At 46.2% G+C, this 15,387-nt stretch overlaps 3 protein-coding genes and 1 long non-coding RNA gene across 4 annotated transcripts in view; 1 reads left to right on the forward strand and 3 right to left on the reverse strand.

Moving 5' to 3' along the window:
* Window positions 1–340: 340 nt before the first annotated feature.
* On the reverse strand, window positions 341–9,810 carry zfyve9b (zinc finger, FYVE domain containing 9b). The gene is made up of 16 exons (XM_076039334.1): window positions 9,458–9,810; window positions 6,844–7,610; window positions 6,653–6,752; window positions 6,382–6,581; window positions 6,146–6,257; window positions 4,878–5,000; window positions 4,343–4,498; window positions 4,023–4,247; window positions 3,864–3,946; window positions 3,673–3,777; window positions 3,436–3,586; window positions 2,904–2,984; window positions 2,454–2,616; window positions 1,573–1,678; window positions 1,311–1,490; window positions 341–908 (listed from the first exon to the last, which is right to left on the reverse strand). The coding sequence occupies exons 1-16, from the start codon at window positions 9,519–9,521 to the stop codon at window positions 747–749; spliced, it is 2,778 nt and encodes a 925-aa protein (XP_075895449.1). The 5' UTR covers window positions 9,522–9,810; the 3' UTR covers window positions 341–746.
* LOC142897203 (uncharacterized) overlaps window positions 5,361–15,387 on the forward strand; it is a 29,717-nt gene continuing 19,690 nt past the window's right edge. The window contains exon 1 of the long non-coding RNA XR_012928432.1: window positions 5,361–5,521. This is a non-coding gene — a long non-coding RNA (uncharacterized LOC142897203). The remainder of the gene's footprint in view (window positions 5,522–15,387) is intronic.
* btf3l4 (basic transcription factor 3-like 4) lies at window positions 9,966–12,389 on the reverse strand. The gene is made up of 6 exons (XM_076039330.1): window positions 12,274–12,389; window positions 11,762–11,823; window positions 11,044–11,157; window positions 10,725–10,926; window positions 10,564–10,623; window positions 9,966–10,379 (listed from the first exon to the last, which is right to left on the reverse strand). The coding sequence occupies exons 2-6, from the start codon at window positions 11,813–11,815 to the stop codon at window positions 10,333–10,335; spliced, it is 477 nt and encodes a 158-aa protein (XP_075895445.1). The 5' UTR covers window positions 11,816–11,823; window positions 12,274–12,389; the 3' UTR covers window positions 9,966–10,332.
* Window positions 12,658–15,084, reverse strand: ptgfr (prostaglandin F receptor (FP)). The gene is made up of 3 exons (XM_076039328.1): window positions 14,785–15,084; window positions 13,616–14,416; window positions 12,658–13,363 (listed from the first exon to the last, which is right to left on the reverse strand). Exons 1-3 carry the CDS (start codon window positions 14,794–14,796, stop codon window positions 13,046–13,048), a joined length of 1,131 nt encoding a protein of 376 aa, XP_075895443.1. The 5' UTR covers window positions 14,797–15,084; the 3' UTR covers window positions 12,658–13,045.

A 15,387-nucleotide genomic window follows, 5' to 3' on the forward strand; every position in this document is an offset into this window, starting at 1 on the left:
CACCCTGTAGACCACGGATCCACCCACACACCTCAACCATCAACCAGTTCAGTGGGGTCAGACAGCAGCCTATCTGCTCCTCTTAATTGAAACAGAAGTCCGTCTCGATTAAAGCTGCGTTAAACTCGACATGAAACAACTGGCAGGCAGTATGTTGTTGGCGACGGTCACGTGCAGAAAAATATAATTTCATAGATGACAAAATAGTATTTCCCAGTGCTACTAGTTTATTTCTAGACTAATATTCCATCTCATAAGCAATCAATTAAAATACATTCAATATTAAAACATTCTTTAGGAATTCATTCAGTGTGCATCAAATGTCACTATAGATCTACAGCATACCTCGAGTCATTCTTGTTTTCTCTTTAAGGTTGCGGGGTTGAATCCATTCCTCGCTTTTAAAGGTATTCTTCATATGGCAAATATTACTGAAGATGGCGACGTGAACGATATCAAGCGATGGAGTTTGCTACTGTTGTGCGATGCGGTACCCTGATCTGATGGTGCGTCCCAGGTCTCATGCGTTCCCAGATTGTCTGTTTGTAGCAGGGCAGGGTGCGAACCAAAACAGCACTACTCCTTTGCCTCTACTTGTGAGTCAGTGAGATGAATGCAGACCGTCCGTGTGGTCTGGTTCGCCCTTTTATTTTACGCTTTTATTGAGCTGAACTCAGAGACAGAGTTGTGGTCAGTGGTGTTGAAGAAGAATTAAGACTTAAAATAAAAAACAGGCATGTGCATTCTTAAGTGATGTTCTCCAGGATGTAAAAGATGAACTCCATCACAACAGGCTCTTCGCCCCGCTTACATCCACGGCTGTTTAAGACTGGAGTCAGTACACCATCCAGGGCGTTCAGGTACTGAGCTGGTAGAGGCAGTCCGTTGCTTCCAGCCACAAATCCCACCTACAAATATCAAAACAAACCATTTATCAAAATACACTCACAGATAGGAGTTGAATGGTAAAACATTTTTATATATAAGATATTACATCATTGTAAAAAAATCACAAAGGCAATTAAAAAGTTATCTGTGCTGACTTTCACTAAAACATTTATATTTCCTGTTTACATTCATTGAATTGTTACACATTAGTCTTTTCAATCTTGCAATAAATTACTTCTCAATGTATGACCAACTATTTGTACTTTGTCACAGACAAGGTACAAATACATACACGCAGCGATGCATTTTCTAAGGTTGCCGTCACAAATTTCTTCGTACTTTACAAATGAGAATGGCTTTTGAAAAGACACATCTCTGTCATGAGTGTTGTATTTTACGTCGGACCAAGCGGCCACACTGACCTCCTGAGATTCAAACGCGACCCGCAGGCCCAGTTTGGCCATCCCGTCCTCCTTCAGCAGCTTGAGGTGTGGACACAGCGCCAGGCAAAAGGCTCGGGCGATCCGCTCCATGAGCCTATTGTGTTCGGCCGAGTCACTTGCTCCTCCTTTGGGCTGAGCGGCCCTCTGCAGGAAGAAGACCTGCGCCAAACAAAGGCAAAGGTCAATATAAAGGCAGGACACGGCCGAGCGTCTGACCCAGGTTGCTAACGGATCGCCGTACTTCTGTCCAGCGGATGATCTTTCCGTTTTCTTTGTATTCTGACTTCTGAAACATCTTTGTGCTGCTGATGGACTCCATGGATTTTCCATCGATGGGGCTTATAATTCTGTGTGGCACAGAAACAAAAGAAGCACTTCAGACCAAAGATTGAAATGGCTGGAGGAACACAACACCCACGGAAGACATGCGGTCAGCGCTTTAGAAAAGATAAAAGATAAGATAAAACTTTACACATTGTGGTGGTGAATGGACAGAATGTCAATCACTAAGATCTAGGAAAGCGGCATAGTCTGTAAAAAGGGGGCGTGAAGATCACCAAGTGCTTTCTTCCTGAACCGAGACACACCTGAGCGCAGCTGAGGGCATCTTCTTTTTGATTTGATAGGTTTTCTTTTTTTAAAACGTTTGGAGACATGACTTTAGCGGCGCAATTGTATATCAATAAGTAGATACCATATTAATAAAATAGCTCTTCTTCTATTGATCTCTCCTTTCTGAAATGGCAACTTCTGAGAGTTTTTAAAAATCTTTCACCAGGTGTAAAGCATGGATTTGACCTTGAATCATCTTCAGTCACTGCCTGTCAGGAGCTCTTATAGCGTGAAGCTTCCCTTGCTTTGCCTTCAGTAACTTCTAACTTCAGTCACTGTTTCAGAATAGCTAACAGCACTTTTATTCATTTATTCGTCTTCTTATTGTAAATCAAAGCGTCATCCTAATGTGAGACTTTGATGTTGTTACATACCCATTTTACATATTTTGCAGGTGTGTACCTGCCCTCTGTCAGATCTCCATTGAGCTATTTTTACATCTGACATTGTTCTCGTCGAGCACCAAAGCTTCAGTCGGAGGCTGCAACATGAACCTCAATCCACGCTCACCCCTTGTTCGCCGTGCTTTTCTCCTCCACCCACTGAACACAAACAAGTTCCTGGCTGTCTGATTGGTCAAGGCGGCCACAGGTGACAGTATAGTCTTTCATCTCCCGTAGTGACCGGCGAAGCTCCGCCATGGTTTCCACAGTGATCTGCACCATTAGTCCATCTGGAGAGAGGACACAGCCGTACAGGAGCAACACACAAGCGGACGACAACGGCCAGACGCACATGCACCAACGTGTACACAGGCCTAGACAAACAGTCTGTTTAAATTTACACAGACACACACATACAAAGATCAACACAGGCCGAATGAACCAGTGTTAAAGCTGGCACTTTTAACATGCGTCTATATGATATTAAGTTGAACCTCGTCAGTGCATTCCCTGCAGGTAAAAGATGGAAGTGGGAGAGGAGGTGGAGGAGGCGGACACCTCTGAGCAGGCATCCTACCTTCCACGATACTGGATTTGGCAAGGTACCCTGCAGACGCTTTAAGTGCACTGCTGAATATGAAGAAACAGGATCCAGTCACTACAATAAAAATACAGAAACAAAGTGGGACTTAACAGTGATGAATATGTACTGGCAAACCCTTTTGAAAATAACAATACAGTGTCGAAACAATTACGAAATTTAAAATGACAAAAACAAGACATCTAAACACCCCAGGATCTACAGTTATTTTAAAGGTCCCATGTGCACTTGAACCTGTTCATTGTCTTTAGTGCAGTTCTGGAAATCAGTTTCATTTGTGACGTCACAAAGCACAACGCCACCTCTTGAAAGTTTGTAGAACAATCCAAGCCAGGTGTTCATTCTACCCTCTGGCTCCACCTTGTGGCAGCTTTGGTTAGGCTCGACGTAGCCTTTGCAAAGCATTTTTCCATTCCTAATTTACATTCCGAACTACTGCTTGGATCATAACAAAATGTCTAAACAACAGAACATCAATTTTCTATGAGAGTTTTGGGTTGCTGTCCACCTTTGCGTGGTTGATTGTGGATACTGATGGCCTGTGTCTGGTACTGGCCGTCCTCCCCCTGCACACAGATCAGATGGGAGTCTGCGCTCTCGTTGAAGCATGCACCGATGGCCAGCACGTGCTCGTTGGACTTATTTAAAGCCTTCATGAGCTAAAAAAGAGACAAATGAGAGCAAATTAAAGGAAGGAGGTATACTCGTTTTAACTTTGTGAACAACAGAAAGGTTTTTGTTTTGCCTCATTATATCCAGTGGTTGGTATCTTTATGCAGGTCCTCTGTGCCTCGAGATCCACCATGAGCCCCGGCACCATGGGTAGGCTGTAGCGGTAATTCCTAAAGTCCTGGAAGTCATGCAGTGGGAAAAAAGGTCAATATATTCATGGTGGGTTTAGAGTGCAACGGAAGGACAGACAAATGTCAAACTCACCACTAGCAGTCTCATTATGGTGTGGCCTATTTCCCCAAACAACGGCTTCCTGAAGCGCACACTGTACAGGGGGCATGGGTAGACTGGAACAAGAAACAAAAGGCGTCACTAATAAGGAGTTCCAGACCCAGGAATTGTTTGACGACTTCCCTCCCTTACATCTGTACTCTGCTCCTAATCGCAGCATGAGACGCAGAGGAAAGGCTCTGGCCCAGACCACCTCCGCTCTGTGCACCAGCAGGCCAAAGAGGTAGGGCTGGTTGGGCAGAGGTAGACCTTGGAGGGACTGCAAGGTGGAGCGAACGTAAAGAAAACCTGCGTGTTCCTCGCTGCCCAGGAAACGGTCGCCAAACAGGGACAGCGACAGATGTTTCACAACCTTTCCTGCGGGAATCCAGAGAGGCGGAACATGAGAGGTTACGTTAGAGCAGAAAAAAAAACCACAACACATAATAACAATGTGTACAGGGTAGTCTAACCCGTGAGTGTGTCCCTGTACAGCTGGACAAAGTGACTGAAAATGTCCTTAGGGAAGCTCTTCTCCTCCGGCAGGCACTGCAGCAGCACCACCACCTCCACCTGGCCCACAGCGTGCATCCCCTTGGTCGTCACACACCAGCACTTCCTGTTCACATCTGCCCCACATACAGCAAATATTCAGGGGTCCAGTAGAGAAAAAGAAATGTTGTGTCTTGGTTTGGATGAAAATGCATAAAAAAATACCAAGGTGGAGGAACAGTCAAGAAAGATAGTCTGTTGATCTTTAAAGGTGATGTGATTTTTTTAATGACAGACAAAAAGTGTGTAAAAATATAAATCTTCAGCCACCAAAGGCAATTTTCGCAAAATTCACCACAAAACATGAACACATGAGAAAATATTTTTTCCCCCAGAAACCAATAGAGTTACCTGGATAATTATCTTATCTATAGAACATTCATTTGAATCTCTGAAAACCACATTATTGCTCACAATCACTTCATCTGACCCAGCAAACAAGGAGAGGGGACATACAGTTGACCAGCTTGATCATGGCGAGTAGGTTGGCATTGAGGACGAACACCACTGGCTTGGCCCTTCCACTCTCCAACTCCTGGATGAGCACCATCTCGGAGGGCTGCTCCTCCACTGTGTAGTCTGGGGGAGAAAATAACAATGCAGGAATTTGGGCACAGCCCCACCTGCTGTCGCCAGAAAAGACTCCAGGCAACATATGTAAATTCTGCATTGCACTCAAGCAACGCCATTTCAATGTGCCGTGTTGGCGCCAATGTAGGTGCCGACTGCCGCTGATTAACATTAAAAGAGTGAAACGTAATCAAACGCCCGCTCAAATGCGCTGCTATTGCAAACAGCTCAAAACCAAAATTAGGGAAGTAGGTCATTCACTGGCGCAACTTACTTTACTTTACTTTAGAAAAGAAAGCTAAGTTAGTGCATTGTGCTCACTAAAACCAATTGGATAGAATCACCGTGGGTTGAACGCGGAGAAAAAGTGGCTAACTGCTATTAGCAAACTGGGCCCGAGACTCAACGCACTGGTTATTGTGTCAGCTCTGGAGATGCACCGGCTTCGTCCCCAAAGTCTTCAAGACATTCGACCGAAAGAAGAGCCCTCAACCTTTGGTGAATGAAATCCTGGCCCGTGTATCAGTAATGTGCTGGATTACCTGACAAATATGCTAAAGGCAGTGTTTCATGAGGATTATGTTGACGTGGTTAGTAAAAAAAAAATGGTGCTCTTGCTTTATTGTGGCTCTCAGTGGTGTTGAGCTTGATTGTGTCGCCAATACATTACACTCTTACTTAGCCTTATAGGCTTTTGTCGGTAAAGAAATTCTGTAATGCATCTTTATTCCACTGCCAGCTACCCCCACCCCCGGGTGTCTCACTAGACCTGAAATCAAATCTTGCCTCAGAAACGCTGCTGGAACAGGGGAATGCTGACGTTACACTATAGTGTCTGCTACAGCTGATCCACCAATCAATATAGTGTCACTTCCCCTGAAGGCTTTCCTCCAACCCTGCAAGATGCAGAAAAACTGTTGACTTGCATTGGTTTCTAACCTGTTAAAGTAAACAGTAGCTCTTCTTACTGAATTGGTTAATGCATGCAATTTTACATTTATACGACATCTTTTGTTGCCATTGATTTTTCAGTCCTAAATCTTCAGTGATCTAGTTTTCACGCTGGCCCTCACCTGTCTTGTGCCACTGAGCCAGAAAAGAAGGTCCCGCATCCTGATATCTGAAATCAGTTTTCCGTGCTCAAGAAATCTTACCTCCTTTGACCCCTGTTGAGGTGAGGATGGGTGGCAGACCATCCATGGGGATGAGGTTGGCCGAGCTGCTCACCAAAGCTGAGGTACCCCACCCATAAGGACCACATGCCTCCTAGAGGAGGAAGGGTGCAAAGCATTAAGTGTGTTGGAAGACCCACAGACAATTGTGTTTTCCTGTTTGTTTTTTTTAACCAAATCATCTTAAATGTCCAGCGTCATAGTTAAGGGTGTCTCACATTAGTATTGGTCCGACATGGTCGCGATGCTCTCCTAAGCTGTGGTGAACCCGCGGCACTTTTGACCTGGCCGCTCAGCACTTCCGTCATCAGCGGTGATGATACCTTCCCTCTGAGTGGTGTGGTCGGAGCCGACTCGGATTGCTTACTGAGTATTTCATCTGCAAACCACACCCTCCTTTTCATCCTAGGGGGTGTCCCTGAGGAGCAGATATCAAAGTTTACTTATTTAATATCATAAGAGTAAAAAAAGCAATATGTTAGGACTTACTTTTGATTAGGGTGGAGTGACAGGAAATGCAAACGCGTCCCTCCTTGCCATCCAGATGTGTGAGTCTAAACTTCAGATTGGAGCAAAGTGCGCAGAAAACCTGACACAAAACGATATGCACACATGTTTTAAGGCTACTGGGAAACCTTCAAAAAGATTACACTAAATGTTATGCACGGACACGTCCTCACCTTCCCGCAGGCACGGCAGTGGTGCCTCCTCTTTGTGAACGTGAACTTCACGCCACACTTCATGCAGACCTGCGCCTGAGCGTCAGGAACCCACACTGGAGCAACCTCCCCGAGGACGGCGCCCTGGTCTTGGGACAGGATACCAGTGGGGCTTTGCTCTGATGCGTTGTCGGGATCAGGAGGGGTGGCCGCACAGCTCCCCGCTGCTCCCTCCTGTTCCTTTGACTTTCTGCTGCCAGTCGCGTCTCCTCCATCAAACCTGACCGTCTCGAGCTCTCCGTCGTGCGGCCCCTCATGCGAGGGTGCAGCCGTGGCCTCCGAGCTGCAGGTCTGCTCATGTTGCTCCAGCCCGCTCTCCTCCAGTTCCTTCTCTTCAATCACAGAGTCCTCCTTCAAAGGCGGGACCTTCCTCTCCTCCTCTGATGCCTCCTCCTCCTCAGGCCATGCGGCCTCAGCAGGGCTCAGAGCCAACGGGCTGGATGACTCCCCGAAGCGGCCATCGCTCCATGTGGAGATGGCGGTCACAGTGCAGCTGCCTTCCTGCAGCTCAGGGCCAGTTTTATTGGGGTGGTGAGGTGTTTTCTGCGCACATAGCCCGCTCCTGCCTTGACCTGACGTTTCAGAGGAGGTGTCTGTCAGAGTCTTTGGCTGTATCTGGCTGCAACCTAGTCCTCCCTTGGACACGCCACCGTCCTTGAGCACCAGCAGGCAGGGTCTGTTCAGCCAGTGGTGGTTGGTGTCGTGAAGAGAAGGAATGTCCCCTTCATCTGTGACAATGAGACCATACGCACTTAATGCCTTGGACCTCCGTGCGCTCTTCATGCATCCTCGCCCGGTAATGACGCGCTCGGTGAAGAAGCTGCGGTTGCATGTGCTAATTGGCCGCTTAAAAGCATGCGGTACGTTATGCCTTGACCCTGTCCTGTCGGCCTTCAGTCATCACTGAAGGCTGTATTGACTCAGTGCCCTTGAGAGGTGAGTCAAGGCAAACTGAACGACATCTAGTTTAAAGGGAGCAGTGTGTAAGATTTAGTGTCTAATGATACGGAAGCACAATGCAAACACTGTTAATGTAATTTCTTATTTTGTGACGTCTCACTTGATCTTGCATCTATTAGGGAGTGATTGGTAGGGTGTCTATAAGATGCAGTGGCTTGGCCTGTCAACAAAAAGGTTGTGAGTTCATATTCAACCTGGGTCTCAGTTTTCCAGGACGTGCATGCAGGACTCACTGGCCACTCTTTATTGCCCATAGATGTGAATGTGAGTGTGCTGATGGTTGTTCGTTACTCAAAGAGAGCCAGGATAGGGGGATAGGTTGTGTATTGTTATTCCATTTGATGGCAATGGACCATTTGGAGCTGTTACACACTTGGCCTTTAAAATGGGGGTAAAGGCTTGTTGTGGCGTCGACACTGATGCAAAAAAATATTTAGTATAATTGGCACCACAGGGAACAAAAAGTTCAATAGTCTCAGTCTCAGGTCTCAGTTTAATTGGCTCTTCTGGATGAGGACCTATACAGATGATAGATGCTCACCACCGCCTGCTCTGCAGCTGAGTATCGGTCCTTTTGTGGCACGCCGGCTGGCTCATGCCCAAAAACACAGATGAACCAGTGAGTGCGGGTTAATATGTAAAAGTTACCATTGATCACCTGAACTAGCACTTTGCCTTCAAATGAACCATTAAATCTATAGAGGGCTCTCGCTGCAGCTCCATGTAGCCCAGTGAGCGAGTTGCCTCATGAAGACTTCATTGATCGCCTCAACATGAAGAGCTTCCCCATGAAGGTAATCACCCTCGCCTGCTCACAGCCAATTACCGAGCAGCCGTCACCAAAGAGCCATTACTGCACACGAGCAAAAGGAAATGCAGCGGCGAGTCCGCGCAATCCGGAGCCGCTGGTAACAGCCGGTGATCGGTCGGTGGTGACCAGTTATGACTCAGGACTGTAAACACAACTCAAAACAAGCGCAGAAATCCGCCGCACACGCGCCGCATCGTTGCGCCGCTGTGGCTCTTCACGGAAACATTTGATTGGAGAGGCTGAACCCGGTCATTGCAGGAGGGGAGGCAGGGCGAATCAAAAATAATCATGATAATAACGGAAGAAAATGTGTGTGCATGTGTGCCGGTGTTGTCGCTCCTCTGTTTTGTGAGCTTCCTCCTGCGATGCAGCTGAGTGGAGCGATCGCTTCGCGGGACGCTGACGCATTCGTTCACACACACGTGCATTAAAAAAAAAAAAAAAAAAAAAAATGTTGAATCTGCTCGCGGGCAAGGCGCGAGGCCGGCGGCGGCAATGCGACACTCACCTCGCATCCCGCTCTCACAGAACACACCGCGAGCCCGGTGAGCTTTTTTTTTTTAAATTATTATTATTATTTTTTTTTATTCCGTTTCGTATTTTTCTCTCGTTTGCGGATAACCGCGCGTGGAAATGCGTCCACGCACCGACACACACACACACACACACACACACACACACACACACGCCCGCGCGCGCTCACTCGCGCGCCTCACAGGCGATGCCGTGCTGTGTCAGCGGTTTTGGTGTGTGACAAAAACACGAAGGCGCAGAACGAACGCCGGTAAAATCAACGCGGCTCACCTTCAGTTATTGCCCCCAAAAGACTCTCGTTGTCGTCATCCCGCGCGGAGAAGAACTTCAGCATCTTCCCCCCCTGCTGTCACATTGGAGCTGCCGAGGAAGAGACGCAGGAGCAGGGGGAGGAAGAGGAGGAGGAGGAGAATTCGGGCAGCAGCACCTTGCTCAGCAGCGGAGGATGGGATGATTTCGCCTCTCTGTACCCCTCTGCCTGTGATCTCCCTCTTCCCCCTCCTCCTCCTCCCCCTGTGCGTCTCTGCGGCTCTTTGAGGAAAACTCAAGAGGTGCGCACCAATGTCCATCTCCACTTTGTGGGGATGATGTGCAGCCCCCATACGCCACATGTGGAAAGCCTACCAGCCAGCGTGTGCACATACATACCTTGCTATAATGTATGATGTGTCTTTACAGTACAGAGCTGGTATCAGTTAATTAGTGTTGTAATGTTGCCGTGCAAATTGAAGAGAAAAATACATTCTAAATGACCACAGCCACACCACGTAAAATGTTAAAACACTTTATTTTGTTTCATAAACAAAAAACAAAACAAAAACCTTAAGACTTTATTTATTGACCACGGTTGTTCAGTACATGACTGATAATGCTGTGAGTGGATTTAGCCATTTACCTTGAAAGCCAGAGCTTTCTTTCTTTTTTTTTTTTCATAATTGCGCCAGCCATTCAGACTTGGACATCTGCAGGCCATGGATTTTAATTTATTTTTTTCAAAAAGTCTGTTTTTTTTGTGGGGGTTTGGGGGTCACGGGTGTTTGGGGTAGTAGTGTCTGATATGTCTGGATGGCTTGGCTTAAAAACAGCAGAGAAGGTCTCTCGCGTTATTACAGTCCAGTATTTGTGGAGTTTGTCTTCCCCGTGTGTCAGTTTGCCTCGTTCTTTGATGCTTCGTCGAAGTTCTCCACCAGATCTGGAGGACAAAACGTGGTGAAACATCACACTTGAAAAACCCAATTCTTTGTAATGTGTTCTAATGTGGAAGTCAAGGCAAATAGCTCTTTAATGATTGACCAGAAAACTAATCATGTGTGATGATCGTTATCACATGTTTGACAGCTTCGACACTGCTCGCTTATCGTGTTAATGACCAGTACCTGGAACATCATCGTCCTCTTCCTCAATGTCCTCTGCCTTTGGAGCCTTGTTTTCAAGAGCTTTGGAAAAAAGGGTAGAAAAATAAATGTAATGATTTTAATTCACCTGATATTTTATTCAGTTCTAAAGTACGAAATTCGTACAGTGGGATAGTACCCACCTTGCCGAGGGAACTGTTCTGCCAGTTTACGCAGGCTGCTGAGGCTGTCTGCTCCCAGCTGACTGAGAATACCGGGAAGCATCTCTGTCAACTGCTTGGTCTCAGCGTGGCCCGTGATGGCAAAGGTGTTGGCGGATAGAGAGGCCTGAACTTTAGGGTTGTTAAAGTGGATCACGGTCCCGTCATCTTTGATCATGTTCACCTGAGGGGTCAAAATCACTCCAGTTGATCTTTTTCTTTTCTCTCGTTTTTTTTTTTTTTTTTTTTTTTAAACAAACAAGCAACTAAGCTATCTCAAAAGTAAGGCTAGCCCATTTACCTCCTCAATTCCAGCAATGTTGTTCACAGCTAACTTCTTCAATGAACTCTGCAGCTTTTTGTCATCCGCTGTTGCTGTTCTGTGTACAACCTTCTTCTTCCTGCGTGCAGAGCCCTACAACGCATGCACATTTCTTAGAGAACAGGCAAGAGGTAGCAGCAGTCTCCAACAGCATGAAAAGTTGTTGATTAATCGTAATTATGTTTTTAATGGAAAAGATTGTCAATATATGAGTTAAGAAAAAAAAAATCAACATTTAAAATTGTATTTTTTTTACATGAAAATATAGCAATGTATTAATTCATTTAGGTATTGCTAGGACATTTTTCTTCTTTTCTGCATAGTAACAGCATCCTGTGTATACATACTGTATTAGGTCACATGATTCAGAACTGGTTCACCGTTCAAATATTTGTGTAAAGGTGTCAGTAGAACTGCCTTCAACTGACAAAAGAAAAGTACAATAAACGATATAATTTACTTACATAACCTATTAAAACCTCCACGTTTTTTTTTTTTTTTTTTAAGTGAGAAAGTGATTATCTCAGCAATAATTGGTTCGTGTCGCCACAGTTTCGACGGTCTCCATATGACGCCGCTTCCCTGTTTGCTTCACCTTAAAAACCCACACACGCCAACCTCAAAGCAACTTGACTGCGGTAGTACTGTAAATGTGTGTCTCGAACACCTACTCACTATCAGCAGAGTATCGACTTACCTTTCCTCCTATCCGCACCTGGGCCTGCATCTTTGCCAGTTTTTCTTGATTCATGATCACCCCTGCAGAATGAGGAGAGGAAAATACACTGACCAATGTTTTGTCTATCTCCCGTGAGTTAGCATGCTGCTGCTGCTGCCGCTGTCGACAGACGCTAGCTCAACAGCACCAGGCGTTAACCTTGAAGTTTACAGGCAAACGAATTAGTGGTACATCTAAACAAGCAAATCACATCACTGTAAAAGCCGAATTGAGGAGACGAGATGTTGCGGTGATAAAATGTTCAGATAGACAGCTGTATATGTGTGTGTGTGTGTGTGTGTGTGTGTGTGTGTGTGTGTGTGTGTGTGTGTGTGTGTGTGTGTGTGTGTGTGTGTGCGGTCCCGCTTTGCGGCTGCACGAATGAAAACACAACACGGGAGCGGGCGAGGACGCGGCTAACGGCGTGTCACGGCTCCGTCACACATCGACCATAAACCGAGAAACATCCACAATTATTTTTCTTCTCAAACCTGCTTAAAGGTCCAGTGTAGCATGCGCTAGTGAAAGATGGAGGGTTGTGAGGAAGCAATTACGTCACAAATCGGAGATTACTCTTCTTCTCTTCGCGACTAGTTGGATGTGGGGCTTTCACTGCCCTCTAGCGGGAAATGTAGAAATTACAAAAATAGACATTACAGAGTGCTGCAGATGACGAAGCTTGTTTTTGCCGTAATCCATCCTCTCCCCCCCAACATTATGAAGGGGAGACTATAGCTCATTTTACTATGTTTTTATATATATATATAAGTGCTACTACTGTTATTGCTGCTATGGCAACAGTAGTACAACAACAATAGCAGTGACAGGATACATAAATGGCAACTCCAACAAAAAACAATAGAACCACAACACGCCAGTTTAAGGTATACAGTATATTTAATGATGACCATATTGAATCCAAATTGAATTCCACGATCCACATCAAAATTGTAATTAAAATTGAGTGTCACCAATTTGAACATTTTTATTCACAACATTTTTTTTTAAAAAAAACAAGAAGGTGCTTAACGTGCTGCTCAAGCATTGGCACAAAACATTACATTGACACAAAAGATCAACATGCAGAGTGCTGACTGACAGGTCTTGAATCCCACACAGGTAATTCCTGATAGAACAGTGTCCCACAACAATACTGACACTTTTTGGCGATAATCTTGCTACTCAAAACGCAGTAAGCATCTTGTGATCAGTCCAACAACTGGAAAGACGTCGGGATGAAACTGGACCATACAAACAATGGACTCAAGCGATGGATTTGATGACAGTGTCAGGCAGAGGGAATCTGCTGAGGCAACGGCAGTCTGGCAGGCCCGCGCCTGAGATGTTAGTCTCTGTGGAGCTGCGGAGGACGCTGCGTTTCCAGAGGTGCAGGTGATGGCGAGACTTTGGACTCCTGCATTTGTACAGCAACGCAAAGATTTTCCTCAGGACCGCTTTCCTCAGGAGGATGTAAACCCAGGGGTCCAGGATCTGGTTCCACGTGGCCATACGGACCACCATCAGAAGACTGACTGACGGTGGCTCGGCTTTGGCTCTGATGCTCAGTATGATAACGTGGATCTAGCAGAGGGGTCCATAAAATATTGTTAATAGCAGCAGAGAAAACATTGAAGTGTGCAGAAAGTGTCAGTGTTGATACATAGGGATTTGTAAGTTGATGTCAGCAGATTCCTGTTATGATTAGAATTAAAAAAAAAAGTATAAATGATGTGATATGATAAATGATTATGCACACAAGACTAACAGACTAAATGGTGCTACATTATAATCTTAGTGACAGAGCTGCAGCCTGGTCTCCAGCTGTTTCCCTACCAGCAAAGGGCCCCAGCACACACAGGACACCATCATGATGATGAGGAGCTGGCAGATCATCTCCAGGTGGTAGGATGTTCCTCTGCAGTGGTGCTTGTGCCGCAGCCTGGCCTGCAGCAAGGCACAGCTCGTCAGCGTGTTGCACACGAAGGAGAGCAGCAGGGCCAGCAGCCCCAGCATGGAGAACAGCAGAGGCAGCAGTACGTCCAGCCAGTCCCGGGGTTCCTCCATGTGGAAGAAGCACCAGCTCCTGGAGGTCTGGACCCTATAGGGCCTCCACAGCACCACGGGCAGCGCCGCCACCACGGCGGCGAGCAGCCAGGTCAGCCCCAGCAGCCTCTTCATGTGGTGGGTGGCCAACGTTGTGGAGTGGAAGAGAGGCCGGGTGACTCCGATGCAGCGCTCCACGGCCATGGCACTGCCCAGCAGCAGGGGGCTCAGGCCGAAGAACACCATGCACACCCCGAAGATGCTGCAGAGGACACTGTGAGGGTCAAACTTCTCCCACCTTTTGTGGGAGCTGTAGACGTAGAGCACCAGGCAGCCGTTGATGAGGTGGCCCAGCAGGTCCGTGACCACCAGGCTGCTGGCGAACAGCAGGAAGGACGCCTTGGACTTGAGCCGGATGCGTTTGTAGGACTTGAGCAGGATAAAGAGGGCGAGGCTGTTTGAGAAGATGCCGACAGACATGGAGACGGCTGAGGCCGCCACCGACACCTCCCGCTGGCCGCAGCTGCTGTTGCCTGGTTTCACCTCTGACCTGCAACCTCCCTCTGAGCTCCCATTGGCTTCCATGGTCGACTATGGGATATGGAGAAGAGAGAATGGAAGTCATGAATTTCTGGAAATCACTTTTAACCTGTCTGTTTTAGAATAAACAGAACTTTATCCTTGGGGGATTAGAACTCTATTCTAGGATAATTTGGTAAATGATCAATAATCTTATACAACCAAAACGGATTTAGTGCAAAGATTGATAGCGAAATATCAGGAGGTCCAACAACACTTGACAAAACACCTGATTGTAACTAAGGGTCTATTTCTGTTGCAACACAAAATCAGTTTTAATTTGAATAGTTTCTGTCAGAATTTACAACTAAAGTGAAGGCTGCAGAAATGTCCAAACAATACGTTCGTAACTTTGATCAAAAATCTCAGCCAGTTCTTACCTCAGCTTTCATTTTCTGTTCACATGAGTGAACTTGTTCCTCACTCTCTCCCAGATCTTGTAGCTTTCCGTCACTAAATCACTGTGCAGTGATGTCAGTTCAGCATCGAGTCCCTCTGATGTTCCACCAACTGCTGCTGTTCCACACGCTGCTGAGGCTGCGACGTGCTCATCTTGTGCGCGCTTCCCTCTCTGTGGAGGCTCAGCCCGCGAGGCAGCACTTGTAAAATGGTGAGCCCACCTCAGAGGTGTAGCCGCTTCGCACAGTGAGCCCAGGTCTATCTCTGTGCTGCAAATTAGACTCTGGCTGTGATTCAAAGTAAAAATCATGCTGTATCCTGCTGATTACTTCTTGTTATCAGGGGCGTGCACTGTACCCCCCTCCCCCACCTCTCTTTTTTCCACAAATTTGCCTGTCTGGAACATCTTATGTAAGTTTGCAAATTCGAATAGTTGTTCTCAAGGAATCATGCATTTTTTGCGAATGTGGTGCAAAAATCTTTTTGATTCAAAAAGACAATTTTTCATGTTGTCTTAAAAGTACAGTTTTATTATTTATTTGTTAAAATCCAAATCCAAATAAACTATTAACTACTATTCATAT

Source organism: Nelusetta ayraudi, unplaced genomic scaffold (genome assembly GCF_046127955.1).
Source record: "Nelusetta ayraudi isolate G7.1 ecotype Tasmania unplaced genomic scaffold, CSIRO-AGI_Nayr_v1 ptg000059l, whole genome shotgun sequence".
In the NCBI taxonomy this organism is placed as follows: domain Eukaryota; kingdom Metazoa; phylum Chordata; class Actinopteri; order Tetraodontiformes; family Monacanthidae; genus Nelusetta; species Nelusetta ayraudi.

What these genes read in the sequence shown, in the direction of transcription:
- zfyve9b (XM_076039334.1), bottom strand. Translation starts at nt 9,521, where the DNA reads ATGCTGAAGTTCTTCTCCGCGCGGGATGACGACAACGAGAGTCTTTTG. An exon ending in ACTGCCGTGCCTGCGGGAAG is followed by an intron (nt 6,753 to 6,843) that starts GTGAGGACGTGT and finishes GTTTTGTGTCAG; the next exon opens with GTTTTCTGCGCACTTTGCTC. An exon ending in CATGTCGGACCAATACTAAT is followed by an intron (nt 6,258 to 6,381) that starts GTGAGACACCCT and finishes TTCCTCCTCTAG; the next exon opens with GAGGCATGTGGTCCTTATGG.
- btf3l4 (XM_076039330.1), bottom strand. Translation starts at nt 11,815, where the DNA reads ATGAATCAAGAAAAACTGGCAAAGATGCAGGCCCAGGTGCGGATAGGA. An exon ending in ACATTGCTGGAATTGAGGAG is followed by an intron (nt 10,927 to 11,043) that starts GTAAATGGGCTA and finishes TTGACCCCTCAG; the next exon opens with GTGAACATGATCAAAGATGA. An exon ending in AGAGGACGATGATGTTCCAG is followed by an intron (nt 10,380 to 10,563) that starts GTACTGGTCATT and finishes TTTGTCCTCCAG; the next exon opens with ATCTGGTGGAGAACTTCGAC.
- ptgfr (XM_076039328.1), bottom strand. An exon ending in TGTGCTGGGGCCCTTTGCTG is followed by an intron (nt 13,364 to 13,615) that starts GTAGGGAAACAG and finishes CCCCTCTGCTAG; the next exon opens with ATCCACGTTATCATACTGAG.